Source organism: Pan paniscus, chromosome 23, assembly GCF_029289425.2.
Source record: "Pan paniscus chromosome 23, NHGRI_mPanPan1-v2.0_pri, whole genome shotgun sequence".
Lineage (NCBI taxonomy): Eukaryota > Metazoa > Chordata > Mammalia > Primates > Hominidae > Pan > Pan paniscus.
This window is the reverse complement of record NC_085927.1, coordinates 54,754,219-54,777,451: the sequence shown is the minus strand read 5'-3', so window position 1 is coordinate 54,777,451 and position 23,233 is coordinate 54,754,219. Positions and strand designations below refer to the sequence as shown.

At 53.1% G+C, this 23,233-nt stretch overlaps 1 protein-coding gene across 2 annotated transcripts in view; it reads left to right on the top strand.

Annotated features, from left to right (window-relative positions):
• The window catches only part of PHF21B (PHD finger protein 21B), a 131,433-nt gene that overhangs the window by 68,486 nt on the left and 39,714 nt on the right, over positions 1-23,233 (top strand). For both annotated transcript variants that reach the window (XM_034948445.4, XM_034948446.4), the window contains exon 3: positions 22,241-22,333. In XM_034948445.4, the coding sequence (XP_034804336.3) occupies positions 22,241-22,333 (93 nt within the window). The remainder of the gene's footprint in view (positions 1-22,240; positions 22,334-23,233) is intronic.

Below are 23,233 nucleotides of genomic sequence, written 5' to 3'. Positions count from 1 at the left end.
GACCGGCTTCCTCCACCTCCCAGCATTGGCAGGTGACGTTTCCCTGTGTGTTCAGTGGGATGGTAATAGTGCCTTTCCACAGAGCTGGGGGCATGAAGTCTGGGACTGACCTAGGGCGGGGTTAGTCAGGAATTGGCGAGATCCCTGCAGTTATTCTCTTGCCCCCGAGCTGTGTGTTCCAGGGTCCTCAGGCTGAGGGTGCCCCCAGGGTCCTACTGTGGATCAGGAATCTGGCAGAGCTCATCGGCTGCCCTCCAGATGGTGCCTGGCACACACTGTCCCGGTGGCCTGGATCTGTGTCCCAGGCCCCCACACCAAGTATGAGATGTTGCAGGCTCTGGATTTTCTGCCCCTGCCCCCAGTCTGGCTGGGAAAAGGGAGAAGGTGGACCCTTTGGTGGTGCTGGGACAAGGGCAGATGCTGAGCCTGGCATCCCAGGCCCTTCTGGCCCCAGACTTGCTGTCCCATATCAGGCTGTTCTGAGTCCCCAGGGCCGCATTCCCCCCACTGGGCCTCGGGCCATGTTGTGGCCTTTTCTTTCAGGGTCCTACTCATTGTCATCTCCTGTGGGAAGTGGCATCTCTGTCTGTGGTCTCACAGATGGGGTGGGGGATGGGTCTGTGCCCACTGAACAGGCAGTCCCTGGGAGACGGGGCTGCTTCTGACTCAGTGCTGTGTCCCCTGTACCTGGGGTGGGTGCTGTGTTAGTGAATGAATCAATGGCAGGTGGCCCCCCCCCAGCCTGTGCCCCTGCCGTCCTCACCTTGGCTGGTCACCATGAGCAGGTCTGTTTCCTGACCAGAATGAAGGCCCTGCCGTATCCCCCTGCCCAGCATCTAGTGGGTGCTCCCGAGCCCGCATCGAGGCAGAGGCTTAAAGTGACCGTGACCTCTGTCCACCCCCGCCCCATCCCCCTGCTAACGTGGGAAGTGGGGTTGGTGGCGTCTCACAATTTTGCATTGTGCCCACCGCAACGTCAGAGGAACAAAGCGATCCAGCTGGGTTGGGATCTGTGATTTTCAGGTCTTTGTGGCCCACCTCCTCCACCGCTGTTACTCTAAGCAGTGGAGATTAAAACCAGAGCTGAAGTAGCCTCAGGGGAGGAGGAGGAGACTGAGCTTCCTCCTGAGGTGTAGGATTGAGAGGCCGAGTCACAGAGGGATGGACTGGCCTGATCCACTCCGGGGCAAACAGCCCTGGAAGGGCACCGCCCCTGAAGTCCCCGCTGAGAGCTGGTGGTGCGGCATGACGCGGTGTAGCTTGCAGGAGGTAGCACTGCGGGGACCTCTGGAGGTCTCTGGAATCTCCCTCTGGGTGTTGCTGACTGGGAATCTTCCTCTGGGTGTTGGCTGACTGGTAGCTGGGTGGTCTTGGGCAGGTCACTCAACCTCTGATCCTCCATTTCCTCAGGTGTAAAGGGAATGGTCATTGTGAGCACGCGCAGCATTCCTGAGTCCATGACATCAGGACTGCATGGCGCTGCGGGGTGCTGTGGATGTGGGTTGTTACTGTTCACGAATCCCGCTGCTCGTGCAGCAAACATTTGTTGAGCCTTTAAAAATTGCAATGAGTTGGAATGTTTAGAAGTTGATTAATGGAAATTAAAATTACATTCCATGAAACGACAGCCCCACCCCAAGCTTTGGATGCCTTCACATGAAGAAAGGGGTGTTGGCACCCTTTCCCCTGTGTCCATCTCACCCACTCCTGGCCACATGGGCCAAGAGTTTGCCTCTAGTCCCTGAGCCTTGTCCAGCTGACCGGGGCTCTGGAAGGTCCCAGCTGCTGGGGTTAGTCTGCCTCTTCCTTCGGCCCCTTTGCCTTCTAGGTGGGGAAGCAGGTGTTTCACAGAAGTCCCTCCCTCCCAGTTATTTTTATTTGTCCACCAAAGTCTGAGAGCAGTGTTCTCTTATCCTCTCCCCGTCCTTCCCCACCCGCCACTGTTTCTCTGGGGGCCATTTGGGCAGCCTCTCAGGCGGCCTCCTTCAGCCCCTGGGATCGTCCCTGATCCCTTTCAGTTGTGCCTCATAACTTGGGACCCCAAAATCTGAAATTAAAATCCTCCTGCATCCTCTTGGCCCCCGCTGTGCGGTGAAGCCTCATTATTCCGGCTTATTAACAGGAGGACTGCGTGGACAAGGGGTGCCTGTGATGGGGCTTGCAGCGGTCGGGCGGGAGATTAGCAATGCTAATGCTGGTAATTAGGGACATGGCGCTGGCGCTGGGTGCAGGCTTGCTGGCGAATTTAAGGGCCAGATTTCCTGTTAGGAACTTGGGAATAATTAAGGTGGCTGGAGGGTGTGGACAGGCTTGCCCGGAGGCAGGTTCAGACCCTCTTGCCAAGAGGAGGTGCGGAAAAACTGGTGATCTAAGCCCATGGCACCTGCCCTGGCGGAGGTGCGGCATCTTAAGCACTTCTGCATTTCACAGATTGCTTTTTACAGAAGGGGAAACTGAGGCCCAGGGTGGCAGTGGCTTGCCTGAGTCCCCACCCCACTGGCCCCTGGCTGTATTTTGAGGATGGGGACTTTATTGTTGTCCCCACCACCTAACTCTGGGCTTTTTGAGTTTTTGATAGATACATCACTCTTCCTGCTTAAAGCCCAGAGCCCAACCATGTCTTACTCATCCTCAACTCCCTGGGCCTCTGCAACCTCCTCCTGGTCTCCCTGCCTCTGTGGGCAGCCTCTTCTTCATCTTGTATTACTGGGCAGCTCCTGGACTGCAGGGCTCCCATCTCTACCCGTCTCCCTCTTCCTCAGACCCACCCTCCTGCAGGTGGCCTTTGCTGCCTTCGGCCCTATCCCTTCGCCCCTCCCTAGCCCTGCTCCCACCCATCCCCTGTGGCCGTGACTTCTCCTGGTCTCCTCGTTGATGCCGGGACAGGACGGGCTGGGTGTCCCACAGTTACCCCCGCCCCACGTCTGGGAACCCTACTTAACTTCCAAGACAGCGCCAGCATCTCCTTCACCCCTTCGTGGTCCCCACTGTGCTCACAGATGCGTTGAGCCCCCTCTGCCGCCCCCACCTGGGAAGCTCGTGGGAGGTCCGGTGGGAGAACCTTGGCGTTTGCTCAGTGCGCAGTGCTTCCTGCATTTCATTGAAACTTTGCGGCAACTTTGCAAGGTGACAGGTGAGGCCTCAGGTGGGGACACCAGTCACACATGGCAGTCCTGGGGCAGAGCTCAGACGTATTCTACCCACAGCCCTCTCTCCTTCTCCACTTACCTCACTGCACCCTGGAGCTGCGGAGTCTCCCCAGCCGTGGGTGAAGGAGTGTCTCCTGCCTCTATGGGTCGTGCAGCTTCCCGCAGTCCCTGGCTCATCACAGCAGCCTGCTTTTGGCTCAGCGGGAGTCTCCCTCTTCCCCAGCCCTGTCTGAGCCGATCTTGAGTTTTCTACTGGAGGCTCCTAAGGGGCCTTGGCAGAAGGCAGGAAGGGCCTGCGCTTGTGCAGCTGCTGCAGATGGTCGGTGCCGGCTCTGAGCTCACGCACTGGAGGTGCCATGTGTGTGCAGCCCAGCAGCCTGGTGGAGGTTTTGTGAAGTCCTTGGTCTTTGTCAGTCCTCAACCAGCTCCTGCTTTTCTGCAGGTCCAGGTGCTATCAATGCATAACAGAGAAGCGAGACACGAGTCCTTCCTTAGTGCCTTCCTGGTCATCAGTGAGGCCAGAGTGCATTTATTTCCATAATGGCGCATCCAGATTTCCTGCCCCATATTCAGTGCCACCCAGAACCTGTTCCTGATCCTGGTCCTGGGTCTCCTCCTAGAGATGGCACCTTATTTTTCAGGCCCTCATTGACATAACTATGAATATTGATTCCATTCCAGATGAAGCATCTTAGCCATGCAGCTGCCATAATGAGGGTCTATCAGTGCTGCCCCTGAGAGGGCATAGGTCTGTGCACCAGCCGGGCTCCTCCAGCTGCCCCCTTGGCCCTGCCTTTCTATGAGGGTTGGAGCTGCAGCTCTTGTCCTTCTTACAATATATAGATTTTTTGGGCACAGTGGCTCACGCCTGTAGTCCCAGCACTTTGGGAGGCCAAGGCGGGCGGACCACTTGAGATCAGGAGTTGATACCAGCCTGGCCAACATGGAGAAACCCTGCCTCTACTAAAAATACAAAAATCAACCATGCATGATGGCAGGTGCCTGTAATCCCAGCTACTCCGGAGGCTGAGGCATGAGAATGGCTTGAACCTGGGAGGCAGAGGTTGCAGTGAGCCAAGTCCGCGCCACTGCACTACAGCCTGGGCAAGAGAGTGAGACTCTGTCTCAAAAAAACAAAAAACTGGGCATGGTGGCAGGCACCTGTAATCCCAGCTACTCGGGAGACTGAGGCATGAGAATGGCTTGAACCTGGGAGGTGGAGGTTGCAGTGAGCCGAGATCGAGGTACTACACTCCATCCTGGGTGACAGAGCGAGACTCTGTCTCAAAAATAAAATATATAGATTTTTAAAATTTGAGATAAAATTTACATACATTGAAATTCACAGATTTTAATTGTACTGCTGGATGAGTTTTGACAGTTGTGTACACCCAGGTAACTTATACTCCAAAATAGAGCATTTGCATCACCTCAGAAAATTCTGCACCTGCGCGATCCGTCCTGCAGAGCACCCGCTGTTGAGATTTCATCACCAGGGATTAGTTTTGCTGCTTCTTGAGCCTCATGTCCGGGGAGGCCTGCGGCCTTTGTGTGGGCTCCCTTCATTCCACGCGGTGCTATGAGGCTCCTCCGTGTCATCGAGAGTATTCGTCATTCTTTCCCTGCGTGTTTCTCAGTGGCATCCCGTGGCATGGGGGTCCCACAGTAGGTTTGCCCACTCACCGGTTGATGGACATTTGAGTTGTTTTCCCTTTTAAGAGATTGTGAATAAAGCTGCTCTGAATTTTCATGCACACGATGTTTTGGGGATACAGGTTTTCATTTCTCTTGTGTAAACACCTAGGAGTGAAATTGCTGGGTCAGAGAGCACAGGTGTGTGTTTAATTTTGTAAGAAATGACCCAACTATTTTTCGAAGTGTTTGCACTGCCTCCCACTCCTGCAGTGGTTTGTGAGAGAACCGGCTACTCCTTGATGGCCCAGCTCAGCCCACTTGGGTCTCCGTCCTCAGCGGCCCGCACCTGTGCTGAGTGTGCACCTGTGTTCACACCTGGCGGCCGCCTGGCTGTGATGTCTCCCTCTCTGCCCAGCCTTTGAGGCTCCTTTCTCCCTGGAACTTGGTCCTTCAAGGCTTTCTCGTAGTCACTGCTCTTGGGGATGAATAGGATTTTTATTTTATCTGGGTGTGTCTTGATGTTACCATGGAGTTAAAGTTTTCTCACCCTTCCACTTCTTCAGCAGAAGCGAATGTTCAGCCGGGTGCGGTGGCTCACGCTTGTAATCCCAGCACTTTGGGAGGCCGAGGCAGGTGGATCACTTGAGGTCAGGAGTTCGAGACCATCCTGGCCAACATGGTGAAACCTCACCTCTACTAAAAATACAAAAAAGTAGCTGGGTGTGGTGGCGGGCACCTGTAATCCCAGCTACTCAGGAGGCTGAGGCAGGACAATCCCGGGAGGTGGAGGTTGCAGTAAGCCGAAATTGCGCCATTGCACTCCAGCCTGGGCAATAAGAGTGAAACTCCATCTCAGAAAAAAAAAAAAAAAAAGAAAGAAAGTGGATGTCCACAACTTTTGTCTTAAATTGCAAGTTTCCTGTAGAACAGCATTGTCTAATAAAAGCGCAGTGATAGCCATATGTGTAAGTTTAAATCTTCTGGTAAGCCACAATAAAAAAAGTAAAAAGAAACAAGTGAAATTAACCTGGGGAGGTGAAAATCATTTTAATAATTATTTTATGTAATCCAATATGTCCAAGATATTATTTCAGGATGTACTTCGTTTTTAAAATATTAATGAGATACTTTAATATCTTTTCATGAGTCTTTGAGGTCCCACTTGAAACCCATCTCAGCTCAGGTTGGCCACTTGCAAGGGCTCACCAGTAACGGATGGCAGGAGGCGGTCCTGTCTCGAGGGGGCAGTGAGGCATCCAGGTGGGATGTCACACGCAGATCTGGAGCTCGAAGGAGAGGGGCTGGGGACAGGAGGCGACGGGGCTGCCGGTATACAGGGAGACATGAGGGTCACAGGCCAGGAGCCAGCATTTCTGCTGGGCCAGAGAGACAGTCGGCCTGAGGCTGCGGCCTCTCTACAAGGAGCCGCCTTCAGAACCAGGCGGGACCTGCAGCTTCCCCTGTGCCGTCTCCACTGGACGTGGCCAGGGAGGAGCACTCCAGGGCTCATGCAGGTGACAAGGCAGACCCCACAGCCCCATTCCATAGCTCTCCCGGGAGGGGGCTTGGCCCATTCATCCCAGGAGTGAAGACAGCAGCCGGGTTCTTCAGGACCCTCCAAAGAGATGTTCTCCATGGTATTCGGAGGACAAGGAATGTTTCCGCCTCTCCTAGTACATTTAAGTCAAAATCTAAAGCTTATTTTCAACACGTTATTTGCACAGTTAGAAGTGCTGTTCCTTCTAAAAATACTCAGCAGAGAGAACAGAATGTGGTGTGTCTCCTGGGCAGCACAGCGTGGCGCCGGGCTCAGCTCTGGGCCCCAGCCCAGAGTGGGTTCGTGCGAGGTTGGAGCTTCCCCGAGGAGGGCAGAGACAGGGCAGAGCCACCCCTTCTTGAGCTGAACACTTTTCTAGTCTCGCTAACTGTGCTCCCCCTGTGAAGCTGGCATCAACATCTCCGTCTTACAGATGAGGAAACTGAGGCTCAGGAGGTTAAACAGCTTGAAGTCACAGCTGCAGAAGGCCCTGTTGCCCTCTCCTATGAGACCCGCCATTTTTTTGGGGCCTCCAAGGTGCCAGGTGTGAGCCGTGTGCTTCTGTTTTTGTTTGTTTGTTTGTTTTTGAGGCGGAGTCTTGCTCTGTCGCCCAGGCTGGAGTGCAGTGGCGTGATCTCGGCTCACTGCAAGCTCCACCTCCCAGGTTCACGCCATTCTCCTGCCTCAGCCTCCCGAGCAGCTGGGACTACAGGCGCCCGCCACCACGCCCGGCTAATTTTTTGTGTTTTTAGTAGAGACAAGGTTCCACAGTGTTCACCAGGATGGTCTCGATCTCCTGACCTCGTGATCCGCCCGTCTCAGCCTCGCAAAGTGCTGGGATTACAGGCGTGAGTCACCGCGCCCGGCCATGTGCTTCTGTTTTAACTGTCAGGGCAAACCTGTGTGAACGTTAGTTCTCTCTGTTTACAGAGGAGAGAAACTGGGGCTCGGGGAGTTTGAGTAACTTGTTCAGGGTCTCATAACCCTTAGGTGGCAGGACTGGGGTTTGCTCTCAGATCTTTGGGCTATGTTCCTGAAGCTTCCAGTTAGACGCAGGTCAGAGGGAGTGTGTCGGGGACAGGGGTGACCACTGGACCGATTGCCGTGATCCTTTTTCTCATGATGAAAGTGAATATACTGCATGAGCATGTGTGTTTAACCAGCCACGGAGATATCAAAGGCCCTGGGAACTTCTTCTGGAGCAGAGCAGGGACTGTCCTCCTCTCCAAAGCCTAGCGCCACATGTCTTCTCTTCCCATGCTCCTGGCAGGTCTCAGCGAGGGCTGGGACACTTCCCAGGATGGCCTGGTGGGGCCTCCTGAGCTTTCGGTGGGTCTGGAGTTAAGCAGCCAGACCAGGAAAGAGTGAGGACCAGACAGGGACAGGGGATGTGGCCATCCCAGACACTTTGCAGAAGTGGGGGCAGTGGGGACTTTGGACGAATCAGAAGCTTCTGGCTGAGGGGAGCTTTAGTTCTTCTAACCCCAGACTCAGGGGACTCCAGGACTCTACACTCTCCAGTTATGGGCCCACGTGATGTTATCCTTGGCTTGGAAACTCCTAGAGCCCCAGTGCCTACCTGCAGAGTCGAGACAGCTTAGCTTGATGGGTGTGGCCTGTCCATGTGCTGACGCCTGGCCGTTCCCAGATGGACCTGACGCCCTGGCAGGGGAGGGCTCTGTTCCTGACCACGCCATCCTGGTATACCTCTAGACTGTCCCTCTCTGCCTGGGACGATGTTGTCCCTTCTTGGCCTGAAAAAACTCCTGCTCGTGGAAGTCCCTTCTGTTGGATGTGGACGTCTGTAAGGAGTCTCATTCATGTTTGTTGTGATGATGTCATCGCTCCTCTGTGTGCCTGTCTTAGGTCGCGTGCGGTGATGGGTGGCTGGGTACCAGGCTGTTCTAACATCCTCACCGCCACGCTCCAGGACAGGGGAAGCAGGTGGGCGAGGTGCAGGTGAGGGCCGGCGGCACCTGAGAGTCAGGAGGAAGTGGCCGATGGGAGTCTGAGCCCCGTGCAAAGGCCCCCTGCCTCGTGGCAGCCACCACTGACTCCGGGTCAGCAGTCCCCAGGAGGGGACGGGCTGCCGTGCCCACGTCAGAGGAGAGGAAGCAGAGGTCAAGAAGGGCCCTCTGGTCTTGTGGTTACACATGCCGTATATTTTCTTGTTAGTTTCCACCAGGAAGCCCCTCAGACTTCGTGGAAATGCAGCGACTGTTGAGCATGGCAGGATCTCAGTAAATAGACAAGGACGCTTCACGAGCCCATGGCCTGTCTCCCGGGGACTGCCAGAGCCTTCCCTGTGGTTGCGTAAATCATTTGTATTCAGTTACTGTGCCCAGAAAACCCTTCCCTCGCGGGGCAGGGTACACACAGATTCATTCCTCACTTGCTTGGGGCAGTCATGTGTCTGTCTCTCTGTCTCTGTCTCTCTGTCTGTCTGTCTCTCTCTCTCTCTCTCTCTCTCTCTCATCTGCACGACGAGCTCCAGATACTCGTCTCCTGGAATGGTGGAGATGAACTAGGCATGGAGGTGCGTGACCAACCTCAGACGGCTCCCCAACCCCACTTACCGCTTACCCCTTCTATGTAGCTGAGACCTTCCCGTGCACTTCTGTTGAGTTGCGGGCAGCACGTTCTGATGCTCACTTCTGGTCTGTTTCCCCAGATCGCGGGCAGAACCTCTCATCTGTGCACAAGGGACCCAGCACGGGGTAGGTGTGCAGTGAACACTTGCTGAGTTTAGTCAGTGCCAATGGCTTCAGGAAATAGAAGAGGCCGAGCGCAGTGGCTCACGCCTGTAATCCCATCACTTTCGGAGGCGAGGCGGACGGATCCCCTGATGTCGGGAGTTCGAGACCAGCCTGACCAACATGGAGAAACCCTGTCTCTACCAAAAATACAAAATTAGCCGGGCGTGGTGGCACATGCCTGTAATCCCAGCTACTTGGGAGGCTGAGGCAGGAGAATTGCTTGAACCCAGGAGGCAGAAGTTGCAGTGAGCCGAGATGTGCCAGTGCACTCCAGCCTGGGTGACAGAGTGAGACTCCATCTCAAAAAAAAAAAAAAGAAATAGAAGAGACCTGAAGCTGTTTCCACAGCGGGGCGGGAGCATTTACCAATCCAACCAGAAGTCTGTCCCCGAGGACAGGACCTGCTCTCCTTGGCGAGTGCCTTGTTAGAATGCGGGGCCCCCTTTGAGGGGCTTGTGGGCACCTCTAGGGTTGCTGGAATGTTCTGTATCTTGGTCTGCACAGTGGTTACTTGGGTGTAGATGTTTGTCAAATCCAGTGAGCTGTGGCCTAAGCTCTGTGCCATTCGCTGGAAGTAAAATGGGCCCTTCCTCTGGAGGGCCAGGGGTTGGGGATGGGGTGACTGGGGTCCACCCACCCTTGCATCCCTGCCCACACCAAGGCTAGCTCCGGGAGGCCTCTGCAGAGAGAAGATCACCTGCTGGGCCGTCATCGGCATTCCGTGGTGCAGGTGCAGAGGTGCACCCTCAGATTCCAGGCCGTCATCAGCGTTCCGTGGTGCACCCTCAGTTAGATCCCAGGCCGTCGGAGGTGGGGATGATGAAGCTGAGGCCAGCGGGACTGTGTGAACCCATCTTATGTGGGAATTAGATCTTCTCAATGACCGTCTATTTTACAGAGGTCTGGAGGTCAGTGGGGACAGGCAGCTAGAGGCACTACCATCGATTGGATTTTGCTGCTACTGTGATTTGTTTGGAAGACGTGTGCCTGGTGGTGGTGGCCACTCCAGATCCAAGGGCCCAGGTTGGGGGTTCAGGGCCCCCTGGCTAGGAAGGAATAAAGACACTCATAGTAGGTGAGCAGTCTCGTGACACAGGGACGAGTAAGTACCAACCACTTGTGTTTTTCCTCTTACCCCAGGCTCAAGAGAGGCAGCGCCTCTCCTCTCTGGGGTGGGGCATTCGTCCCCCGATCTTCCCTCTCCTGGCAGCCCTTGCAGCAAGCCCATGGCCCCTCTTAAAGATCAGATTTTGCTGCATCTTTAGGAAACAGATGAGCAGAGGGAAAACTAACCTCTGGGTCTTCCCAGCGGAGGTTCGAGGCCTCCAGCCTCTGCCCCAGTTCCTCTGTGCAGTGACACGGCCTCACCTATCCTCTCCAAGGCCTCAAAGCTGTGTCTTTCCCTATGCCCTGCCTTCCTTCCTTCCTGGGGGACGCAGCTTAAAGATGTCCCTCCTGTCCAGCCCCTCCCTGGATTTTGGACATTCCCAGCAGGCTGCTGGCTGTGCCAGTCCTTCTCCGAGAGCAGGGCCCATGGTGGGAGGGATTGCACAGGAGGCTCCTGGTGGGCTCCTGGGCCCCTGGAGTCCAGATCTCTTCCAGATGGTATGTTTTCCAGTTGAGTAGATGCAGACGTGGCCGTTTTAGCTGGTCTCACGGACACCCTCCACGGCAGAACTAGTGTGACCTCAGAGGCTGCCACTTCCGTGCAGAAGTTTCCAGAATACACCTCTACACATGCGCCTGTGGTCACTGGGGACCTCACAACCATTTTTTGGCACCCCCCCAAGATCACAACCCCCAGTCCTTAGTTCATGATGCCACTCAGAGTGCGTGTTTTTTTGCTAAATAGCATAAAATTACATCCTTTCAACTTAAACAAACTGCTCTGCAACGCCGAGGGCCGCTGAACGGGTGTTTTAAATGTCAGCATACGGTAGCCACTTGTGTTGTCTGGCACTTTTTGATTAAGAGCAGCTGCCTGTAAAGTCCTCTGCGATTGGTTAAGTGGCCCTGGGCAGCCTGCCTCGGCCGGCCTGGCTTTGGTCAGGGTCACCGAGACCGAGCCGGGTGGGAGCCGCCTGCGCCTGGCAGCCGGGCCACAGCGGTCGCATATCTTTGTTCCCGCAGTGCTCTCAGTTAACAGAATTGCCTTGGAGCGAGACATGAGCAGCATTCTGGAGTCAGAACTTTAGAAAATGACTCTTCGGGTGGTCATGGTGGCTCATGCCTGTAATTCTAGCACTTTGGGAGGCCGAGATGGGTGACTCGCTTGATCCCAGGAATTCGAGGCTGCAGTGAGCTACGGTTGCGCCACTGCACTGCAGCTGGGGCAACAGAGCGAGACCTGGTCTCTGAAAAGAAAGAAAGAAAATGACTCCTTGTGGGGCTTGCTGAAGCTGGCTTTGGAAGAGGGTTCCAGCATTGAGGTCTCCTAAGAGTCCCCTGGGCGTAGCTCACCTCTCCGGAGCTGCTGGGTATCAGGGCTGTCCCCAGCACCCTGGGAGAGAGCAGGATTCAGGATGGAGAAGGGCTGCAGGCCCCGGACAGCTGTTCCTGGCAGGAGAAGATACCGAGGTCCAAACAGACCTCTGTACCTCGGGGTTGGGGGGTGCCGCCCTTGCGCCCTGCCCTTTCAGGGGCTTGGCCAGCAACCTATCCTGTCAGAAGAGGTGAGAGCCCTTCTGGTGCCTGCCCCAGAGTGCTCTGCCTGACTCACACTCAGCTCCTGGGCATGGATGGATTCAAGGCCCCTGGTGGCAGGCCCCTCCTCTCCTCCTTCACTGTCCACCTTTGGGAGCTGTAGCCTCCAGTGCTCTGAGCCTCTTGGCACCCCTGCTGCTGGTGCCTCTGCCCCTCCCACCACCCTCCTGTCCCGCCTCCCGACTCCTATGTGCTTTCCTGACTGCCCACTGGTAACATTCCGGTCCAGCTTGCAAGGTGCCACTCAGACACCCCCTCCTCCAGGGAGCCTTCCTGCTTCCAGCTGTAGACAGAGCTCCCTCTGTCTCCTTCATGCATATTTATTTATTATAAAATATACAAAGGGCCCTATAGTAAGCCTCCACATGTTCTCCACCCAAATGGGTAAACAGGGAGGTTGGGCAGTTTGCTTCTGATCACTTTCTTAAAGGCTAGAACACGGTAGAGGCAATAGGCATCCTCCAGCTTCCTCCTCTCCCTCTCCCCTCCACAGGGGCAGCCGCAGTCATGACTTGGGGATAGACCCAGCTCTGGTTGTGTGTGTTTATGGGACACCAGCAGGCCACACCCGCCCCGGTGCTGGCTTTGCCTGAGTGGATGGAGTCAGGCTGTGCGCAGACGCAGGTGCTCATGTTGTTCACCCCGAGGGGTGTCTTCCACACTCTTGGTGACCCGGGCAAGTCTGGTTTCTTCCCTCTGGCTGCTGGGAAGTTTTCCATTGTATGAGAACTTTCTGGTTCCTCTTTTCCCTCCTAGTGACAGTGGGTGGATCCCAGCTTTCCTGGTTGCAGGTGCTGCAGGGGTCCTTCCTGGAACTGCAGGCCTGGGCTCGCTGCCTCATCTCATCTTCGACCTGTCGCCTCCCCTCCCTCCAGCCCGGTGGACCCTCGCATCTCTGTGGGTCCCTCAGGCCTGCCGCCTCATGCTGCATTTCTGTGGGTGTGTCTTGGCCCACAGAGGCACGCAGGACTGAGAGGCAGCGGCACCATTGGAACGACTCAAGTGCCAGTGCCACCGGCTGCTGTTAGAGCACCTGTGTGCCGGGCATCTCCTGGTACAGGGACCTCCCCTCTGGTCCTTGTAACAGCGACAGCAGTTCTTGCCCTCTTTCTTTGGAGGTGGGGGAGCAATGAGTCTGGCATGACCAGCGCCAGTCCAGGAGTCAAATTCAAATGCACATGGGTTGGCCTCCCCATGGTGGTCTTTGTTGCAGGTGCGCCGGGCATGGTGGTAAACGCACGTGGGCTGGAGGAGGCACAGGGCAGCCAGCTGAGACCAGAGCAAGTGGAATTTGCCTGGATTTTCACATGCACTTGCCGTGGCCCTTGCTGGTCCCTCCTGGATGAGCTTGGGGCTCATGAAGGCGGGATGTCTGGATGAGGGTGGGGGACACCAAGTGGGGACATAAAGGCCAAGCCTAACCACATTCTCATGCAGCAGCAGCGGCCCGTGGAACCAGCTCGTTCGTTCCTGACAGTGATAAAGGCAGCAGTTGGATTTCATCTGTGAATAATGAACTGGTTTCACATGACAGTAAAAGTGGTGCTCATGTTATATTAATATTTATTAGCGGTTATTGATGTTGGAACTGACTTGTTATCTTTGCCACACATCACAGCAGTTCTCTAAAGATGCAAGGAAAATTGCAACTCGAGAAGCAATTAAATCGCGGTTCTCTGTGGCTGTGCGCGTGGCGGCTGGGCCATGTGGAGAGGAGGAGAGCAAGGCCGCCTTCCATGGGGGCTTCTGGGAGGCCTGGGGCTGCCTCCCCTCTCGCCTCCCTAGCCTGGTGAAGCTCAAGTGTCCAGAGGCCTGTGGGTCCTCAGCCCCGGCAGTGGGGCCTCAGCGGTGAGGGGTGGGGGGCCTCTGCAGCCCCAGGGCCTGAATGGTGGGTGAAGACTCTGGAGAGCCTGGTCCACCCTTGTCCAGTGAGGGTCTCCATGGGAAACACGGCCCACTGCGAGGAAGCAGCCACAGAAACCCAGCGCCTTCTGTAGACAATTGTCCTGGTTTCTTTAAAAAGTTCCTTTAAGCCATGTGTGTTGGCTCATGCCTCTAATCCTAGCACTTTGGGAGGCCAAGGTGGGCAGATCGTTTGAGGTCGGGAGTTTGAGACCAGCCCGGTCAACATGGTGAAACACTGTCTCTACTAAAAATACAAAAATTAGCCAGACATGGTGGTGGGCGCCTGTAATCCCAGCTACTCGGGAGGCTGAGGCAGGAGAATCACTTGAACCCGGGAGGCGGAGGTTGCAGTGAGCCGAGATCACGCCATTGCACTCCAGCCTGGGCGACAGAGCAAGACTCTCAAAAAAAAAAAAAAAGTTCTTTTCATGGGAAGAAGGGGTGCTGTGGGGCTGTTCTAAATGGAAAGAGGCAGAAGAGACCCACAAATGACAGGGGTCGTCCTGGACCAGGTCCTGCTTGTAACCAATGGGAGTTAGACTGTGGCCTGGCAGTTCGAGGACGGCGGGCGTGAGGCTGGTGTTGCCGTATGGGGCGAGTCCTGGTGGTGCGTGCTGAAGCGGGGCTGGGAAGAGCTGAGGGGTCCCGCACAGCTGATGTCAAAGCCAGCGCTGGAACCCCTCTGCCCTGGCAGAGCTCCAGAGCCAAGTCCCTAGAGCGCTCAGAAACATTTGTTAAAGACAGATTTTTCCAGAGCCACGTGTGGCTTTTGCCCTGGAAGGTTGTAGGGTCTGCACCAACACCTGTCTCCTTCCCGCTGTCTCCCCGTGTCTGAGCTTCCTAGAGATTTCCCCAGCCGTGCCCCGCCCCGCCCCAGACTCAGCCATGGCAGGAAGAATTTGAAGTTATCTTTGACTGTTATGGCCCGTTTTTTACCCCCTATTAAAATGCTTGGAGCTGTAAACGTAGTCACAAGCTCATTGATCTTGAAGTAAGTGCGGCTGTAAACTACCTGGTGCTGGTGAAATGGAGTCTGAGATGATTGTTTCTGCTGGTGTCAATAAATTCCAGCTTGGAGCAGAAAGGTCAGCCCTTGCCAGAAAAAAATGGCTTTCAGCTCGCTAATTAAAGGTTTGTAGGGAAGTGGAAGAACGCACTCGGGTAGGCTTGGAGTGAAGAAAACACGTAGAGATTGGAGAGCCTGAAGCTAGCTTAGCGTTGGCGGAGAATGGACGGTTGTTGGAAGGGGATGGCAGTGTTCGAGAAGGAACCCACCGTCCCCAGGGCGGTGAGGAGGGGGCCCTGCAAGGCAGCCCTGTTTGCAGCAGACTCTTCCCCAGATAATGGGGACTTTGGACTTTGACTCAGAATCGTCTCTCCTTTGGTGCTGGGGCTGTAGGTCCATGGTTGCAGAGGCCACTCTTTCTGCCTACCCAGCTAAGGGTGCTGGATACTTGAGGGCACCCCATATTTGCTCCCTGAAGAGCTGCAGGGCACCTCGAGTCCCAGGCAGGGGCACACATGCCGCTCTCAGGTTGGTTTGGAGTTTTGGGGGGACGCGCATGGCCAGGCGCTGTTTGTTGCCGGCCTCCTGCAGGTGTGGACGTTTCCCCAGGGCGGGTTGTGTCCCTTTCTTGGTAACTGACTAGGGAGGATCAAGTGGAAATAGCTCTTCCTGTCATCTCCTCACCTCTCTCTCGGGGTTCTGCCTCTCTGCCGCCTCCGTCTGTCCCTCTCCTTTGGGTCTCCCCTCCTTTCCCTGTCCCCGGCTGTGAATTTCTAAAGTAAGGGCACAGGAGTTGTCAGGGTCCTAAGTCAGGAGGGAGCGTCGAGCCTTGACCAGATATGAGGCCCAGAAACACAGACACAGAGCCAAAGACACTCCTGAGAAGAACTCGTGTGGAAACAGAGCTGTGCACACCTGAGTGGGTATCAGAGAAAGCAACAGCTGCTGCTGAGCAATACCCAGACACAGATACACGGTCACTCCTGGCCCACATGGCAACACTCGGATACAGACACGGCCACCCCTGGCCCACACGGCCACCCCCGGCTCACACAGCAACACCCGGACATGGATACATGGCCACCCCAGCTCATGCAGCAACACACAAAACACACAGCTACCCATGGCCCACGTGGCAGTACTTGGACATGGACACATGGCCATCCCAGCCCACACGGCAACCCTTGGTCCACAAGGCAACGTGCAAAACACACATGGCTGTCCTCGGCCCACCCAGAGCTATCTGCAGGAGCACCTTGACACAGCAACCGTCCAGGACTCACAGAGGCACATGTGGGCTTGGAAAACACAGCAGCACACAGCCGCCTTGCCTGGAGGGCCAGCCGACACCTCCTCACGGGCTGGACCATGCCTGGAGGTTTTATCTGGGGCATCTGAGTGAGGACGGAAGCCCCAGCAAAGCAGGTTCGTGCCTGCTCTCTGGCCCCTATAGGATATGCTGGCCAGCCCCATCCATGTGGAAATTTCTCCTCCCCGGGGCCCCACGGCCTGCCCCTCATGCACACACTTACAGGGAACCTGCCTCAGGAATCCACCGCGGGTTCATGCCATGGGGGCCTTCCCGCCACAGAACCTGCTTCCCCAGGAACCCACATGCCGTGTGGGCCTTCATGTCACCGAATGTGCTTCCCTGGGAATCCATTGCAGGGTCATGCCTCATGGACCTTCCCACCACAGAACCCGCTTCCCAGGGAACACACCTTAGGGACGTGGCATGTGGGCCTTCCCACCACAGAACCCACTTCCCCGGGAATCCACTGCAGGCTGGGCCACGTGGGCCTTCCCACCACAGAACCCACTTCCCTGGGAATCCACCACAGGGCCGTACTATGTGGGCCTTCCCACCACAGGGCCTGCTTAGTCTCGGCCTGCGGCCCCAGTTGGGTGGAGTCACCTGGAAGCTGGCTCATCAAATGGCTGCTCCTGCTTGCCTCCCGCCCCCACGGTCTGGGTTGGCCTGGGGCCCTGACTGTTGACCAGCTGCATAAATGGCACTGGCTGGCAGGCCAGGGGTGGGGAGGTCAGAGCCTTCCACACACCTTGCTTTGTGGAAGTTGAGGGAACGCTGGTCGTGGAGTTCGAGGTAACGGGGAGGACAATCCCCATAACCCCCCATCTTTGAGACATGCATTAGGGGAGGCGGGCATCAGGTGCACCTGAGGTGGTCTCAGTGCTGCCCGCCAGGCTGTGCCGGCCAAGAGCAGCAGGCAGTGTTATGGATTGGGAGCTGCCTCATCCAATGGCCGAGGCTGTTTGTCATGTGCTCCGCATTGCATAGAAAGCTCTGTTTTAACAAATGTCCAGAGTGGATATCCAGAGGAATGTGGGTCATTTGGTTCCATGCAGAGAGGCAGACAGTTGGCTCAGAGGACATGAGCCTCTCAGAGTTTTGACCCCCATGGGACAGGTGGCAAAGAGGAGGCAGGAACCGCCGTCCGAGCATAATGAGAGAAGCAGCTCTGTGGTGGGGCCTGAGACCCTCTGCCATGTCATTTGAGGATGGATGATATTCATTCTAGGGGTGGAGAGAGATTAGATAAGGAGAGAAATGGGGAGGGAATTTTTAACAGCTTTGTGGAGGTATAAGTGATACACAATGAGCTGCATGTATTTAGAATGTACAATATAAGTTTGACAAATGTGAACCCATTGCCACAATGAAGATCGTGAACACATCCTTCTCCCTGAAAATGTCCTTGTGTCATTTTGTAATCCCTTCCTCTCGTCCCTGCACCATCTCCACAAAACCTGGGATTTATTTTCTGTCACTTTGTTTGCCATTTTCAGAATTTCGTATAACTAGCATCATACAGTATGGATATTTTTTGGAGTCTGGGTTTTTTTGGCAGTGTTATTTTGTGATTCATCCATATTGTGTGTGTCAGTGGTTTGTTCCTTTTTATTGCTGAGTAATAATCTGTCGTGTGAAGATACCACAGCTTGCTCATCCATGTACTTGTTGGTGAGCATTTGGATTGCTTCCCATTTGTGCTGTGACACCAAGAGCTGCTGTGAACATTCATGTACAAGTCTCTGTATGAACACGTGCCTTCCCTTCTCTTGGCGAATGCTTAGGAATTGAACGGCTGTCTCGTATCGTAAATGTCCTAGTCTGCCCAGGCTGCCATAACAAAAATACCATGGACTGGCTGGCTTAAGCAACAGAAATCAGTTTCTTACGGTTCTGGAGGCTGGGAAGTCCAAGATCAAGGTGCCAGCAGATTCAGTTCCTGATGAGGGCTCTATTCCTGGTTTGCAGATGGCCACCTTCTTGCTGTATTTGCCCATGGCAGAGAGAGAAAGAGGAGAGAGAGAGAGGACACAAACTCCCTCGTGTCTCTTCTTATAAGAGCACTAACTGAGGGCTCCACCCTCATGACTGGATCACCTCCTGGAGGCCCCATCTCCAAATACCATCACATTGAGGGTTAGGATTTCAACATTTGGATCTGGGAGAGGACACATACGTTCTGTTCATTGCCATACATATGTTTAACTTTTTAACTGCCAAACTGTCTTTCAAAGTGTATCATTTTATGTTCCCAACAGCAGTGGTTGAGAGTTCCATTTGCTCTACATCCTCACCAGCACTTGATTTGGTCAGTCTTTTTAATTTTAGCCATCTGAATAGGCTTGTAGCAGTATCTTATTGTGGTTTTAATTTGCATTTCCCTAATAACTAATTATGTTTAGTAATTTTTTATTTGCTTATTTGCCATCAGTAGTTGTTTTTGTTGTTGTTCTCCTTCCTCCCCTCTTCCCTCCCCTCCCTCCTCTCCTCCTTCCTCCCCTCCTTCCCTTCCCTCCCTCCCTCCCTCTTCTTCCTCCTCTCTTCCCTCCCCTCCCTCCTCTCCTCCTTCCTCCCCTCCTTCCCTTCCCTCCCTCCCTCCCTCTTCGTCCTCCTCTCTTCCCTCCCCTCCCTCCTCTCCTCCTTCCTCCCCTCCTTCCCTTCCCTCCCTCCCTCCCTCCCTCTTCTTCCTCCTCTTTCTTCTTTCTTCTTCATCTTTCTTCTTCTTCTTGGATCTCACTTTGTCACTCAGGCTGGAGTGCAGTGGTGCAATCATGGCTCACTGCAGCCTCAACCTCCTGGCCTAAAGTGACCCTCCTGCCTCAGCCTCCCAAGCAGCTGAGACTACAGGCATGTGCTACCATGCTCAGCTAATTTTTAACTTTTTTTTTCTAGAGACTATATTGCACAGGCTGGTTTTGAACTCCTGGCCTCAAGCGATTGGCCTACCTCCATCTCCCAAAGTGCTGGGATTTCAAGCATGAGACACTGTGCCTGGCTCAGTATATCTTCTTTAGTGGAGTATCTGTTCAAATATTGTGTTCATTTTAATGAGTTGTTTGTTTTCAGATTATTGAGTTTTAAGAGTTCTGTCATATATTATGGATACAAGGCTTTCATCAGATAGGTGATTTGTATGTGTTTTTTTCCAGGGTGTGGCCACTTTTTGCATTTTCCTAACATTCTCTTTCCATCTTTGGGAGTTTCTTATTTTGTTGAAGTTAATTTATTATTTTGCCCTTATATCGATTATGTTTTTGGTGTTGTATCTAAGGTTCTTTGCCTGACCTAACATCCCAAAGATTTCTCTTACATTTTATTTGAGACATTTTGTTCGAGCAGTTTTATAGTTTTGGTGCCTACATTCAGATCTCTGATCCATTTGTTCTTCTTTTTTTTTTTTGATATGGTATGTGGTATGGATTGAAGTTCTTTTCTGTTCGATTTTAGTATATTTCTCCTTGTTCTAATACCATTTTGAAAACATTATGTTTTTTGTACTAAATTAATTACCTTTTTGGGCTTTGCTGAAAATCAATGGAATATGTATGTGTAAGTCTACTTTGGACTCTCTGTTCTGTTCCATTGATCCATTTATGCATCTTAACACCAATACTACACTGTGTTGATTACCATAGCTTTATAGCAGGTCTTGGAGTCAGATAATGTTTAATCTTTCCCTTTGTTTGGTTGTTATTTTTGTTTGTTTCATAGTTGTTTTGGCTATTCTAGGTCCCTTATAATTTCATACGCATTCTAAAATCATCTTGTCAATTTCTATTTTTAAAAAAAAAAGCTGACTGAGATTTTGATTTGAGGTTGTGTTGAATCTGTAGATCAATCTGGGAAGAATTGAAATCTTAACAATGTTGAGGCTTCTGATTCATGGTTATGGTATATCTCTTTCTTAAGTCTTTAAACAATTCTTTTGGCGATATTTGGAAGTTTCCAGTGTACAGGTCTTATATAGCTATTGTCAGATTCATCCCTATTTCTTATTTTTATTTATTGATGCTATTGCAAATGGCATTTAAAATTTTTTGAATTTCTAAATGTTGGTGCCTAGTGTATAGAAACACAACTGATTTTTTTTTTTTTTTTTTTTTTGAGATGGAGTTTCACTCTTGTTGCCCAGACTGGAGTGCAGTGGTGTGATCTCGGCTCACTGCAACCTCCACCTCCCAGGTTCAAGCGATTCTCCTGCCTCAACCTCCTGAATAGCTGGGATTAGAGGCATGTGCCATCACACCTGGCTAATTTTGTATTTTTAGTAGAGATGGGGTTTCTCCATGTTGGTCAGGCTGGTCTTGAACTCCTGACCTCAGGTGATCTGCCTGCCTCGGTCTCCCAAAGTGCTGGGATTACAGGCGTGAGCCACCACGCCCAACCCACAACTGATTTTTATATATTGTTCTATCCTGCAACCTGGCTAAACTCATTTATTAGTCCTAACAGCTGTTTGAAAATCTGTTGAGGCCGGCATACGGTTTTTCTTCTTCCATGTGTTATTTTAGCAAATTACACGGACTGACTTTCAAATGGCAAAGCAGCCCTGCAGTCCTGGGATAAACCCAGCTTGTTCATGATGTCTTATCCTTTTTGTTATTGTTAGAATTGATTTGTTAACATTCTGTTAAGAATTTATGCATCTGAGTTCAAGAGAGAACCTCACTGGTCCCTGGCCACTGATGCTTTGGCTGGATCTGAGCAAGGGGGTCCCTCTGTCCCCATCAGGCAGGCTCGTGGGGTGCAAATGTAGCCATGTAGAACTGCTCCATCAGGACCGGGCGCGGTGGCTCATGCCTATAATCCCAGCCCTTTGGGAGGCCGAGGTGGGTGGATCACCTGAGGTTAGGAGTTTGAGACCAGCCTGGCCAACATAATGAAACCCCATCTCTACTAAAAATACAAAAGTTACCCAGGTGTGGTGGCAGGTGCCTGTAATCCCAGCTACTCGGGAGGCTGAGGCAGGAGAATCACTTGAACCCAGGAGGCGGAGGTTGCAGTGAGCCAAGATCACGCCACTACATTCCAACCTGGGCAACAGAGCGAGTCTCCATCTGAAAAAAAAAGGCTGGGTGCCGTGGCTCATGCCTGTAATCCTAGCACTTTGGGAGGCCGAGGCAGGTGGATCATGAGGTCAGGAGATCGAGACCATCCTGGCTAACACGGTGAAACCCCGTCTCTACTAAAAATACAAAAAATTAGCCGGGCGTGGTGGCGGGCGCCTGTAGTTCCAGCTCCTCGGGAGGCTGAGGCAGGAGAATGGCATGAACCCGGGAGGCGGAGCTTGCAATGAGCCAAGATTGTGCCACTGCACTCCAGCCTGGGGACAGAGCAAGACTCCGTCTCAAGAAAAAAAAAAAAAAAGAACCGTTCCGGTTCCATCAGGGGCTGTGGGTAGTGGTGGTTCCCACAAAAGGAGACTTTAGACAAGTGAGCACCCCAAAACACATCTCCTGTACGCGTGTGGGCCTGAAATTCCTGGGAGGGTGCCATCTCCCTTCTCCTTACCCTGAATGTCCACCCTGCTAGTGGTGCTGCCATCCCATCGTGTGTTGGCGAGACCCCCATATTGGGGGGCTGGGATTTGGGGGGCAGGTTGGTGCACACCCAGGCCATTCCCCCTCCTGAGGGACCCAGTGCAGATATGCACCAAGGGCCTGAAAAATATTCCTGCATTTTGGTCCACGAATCCCCGTATTCAGACTCTCCTACAGAAATGCTCTGTGATGTGGAAATGGATTTATCCACAAAGATGTTCGCTGCAGCATTGTTTATTAACTGGAAAAACATGGAGCTAGAACTCAAATTTCCAAGAGTAGAGGATTGTCTGAGGAAATACCATTATGTCTGCTGAATGGAAGATCCCATAGCCATTAAAGGAGTGATTTATGAAGATCGTAGCGACATCACACCTTGTCCTTAAGTGAAAGTAGAAAAATAGGTTACAACATTCTATATTTAGCTGTATAAAAAATTCACTTAAAAGAGGAAGCCAATGTGTAACAAAGGGTGATTGATTTCTGGGCAGTGCTGCTCTTTTCCTTTCTCTAGTTTCCAAACTTTCTGGAAGGAATATCGATTACTATTGTGATTTTTTAAAAATCATAATTAAGAAAGGGAAGAGTAGAATTTGTTGTCTCCAAGGCAGCTGCCCCCTGCTTGGCCAGGCTGGGGGCGACGGATTCGGTCTCAGCTGCTCCTCCTGTCTCAACGTTGCCCTCCTGTATGTTTCAGGCTTTGGGAACGATCACTGCAGTGCCTGTCACGGGTCCTCAGGTCAGCTCCTTGCAGAGGTTGGCCGGGCAAGGAGCGGCAGTGCTACCTCAGGTAAGCAGCCCTCGGGCGGGCCCTGGGGTGTCCGTCTGTCTGTCCCCGCAGTCTCTGTTCCTAACCCCTCGGCACTGAGGTTTCTGGTGGGCACTGGGCCAGGCGGAACCCGTGCCCTCTCAGCTGCACCTTGCCCTCTTACCTCTTCTATCCATTCTTCAATGGAAACATTTGGACCAGATACGTTTTTTCAGCAAGGAATTGGGAAATCAATTTAGTGGGTCATGACCAGAATTTTTTAAAATGGAATAAATGAGGCCAGACTAAAATAGAATGGAAATATCAAGATATGCATCCTATGTATTGTTTCTTGACCAACTTGTTTCAAGACTGGGTGACTCCGTCATGTGTATTTTTTGACTATGGGTTATGGTCGGGAAGTTTGAGACACTCTGGACGAGGGGATTCATTTCAGGGAGGGGCAGCACAGACCCTGGGCCAGGTGCCCTGGCTTCTAGTGCAGGGTCCCCCCGACTGGACTCCACGCTTTGCCCCAGTCACCTGACCTCTCAGCCTTCCTGGGCCGAGGCTTCTCACCTGCAGAGGGACTGGTGCAGGTGCTGGCTTCCTTCGTTGGTGGCTGTGAGGGTTGAGCCAATGGTGGCCGTGAGTATTGAGTCAAGACAAAACATTTGTAACCGTGCCTGGTACAGAGCAAACGCCAGGTAGTTATTAGCCAGCTCCCTTATTACCACAAGCTCAGCTTTGCTGAGCACTTGCTCTATACAGCATACTGGGCCAGAGGCTGCCGGTGGTAAAGACCAAGATGGCCCTTGCCTGTCGTGGGACCTCAGGGCTAGACAGATTCCCCCAGCTCAAGGATGGCAAGAGATGGCTGCCCTGAGCTCCCTCATTCATGTGGCAACTTTCCCCAGGTGCCCACTTGAGCTGAATCAGAGT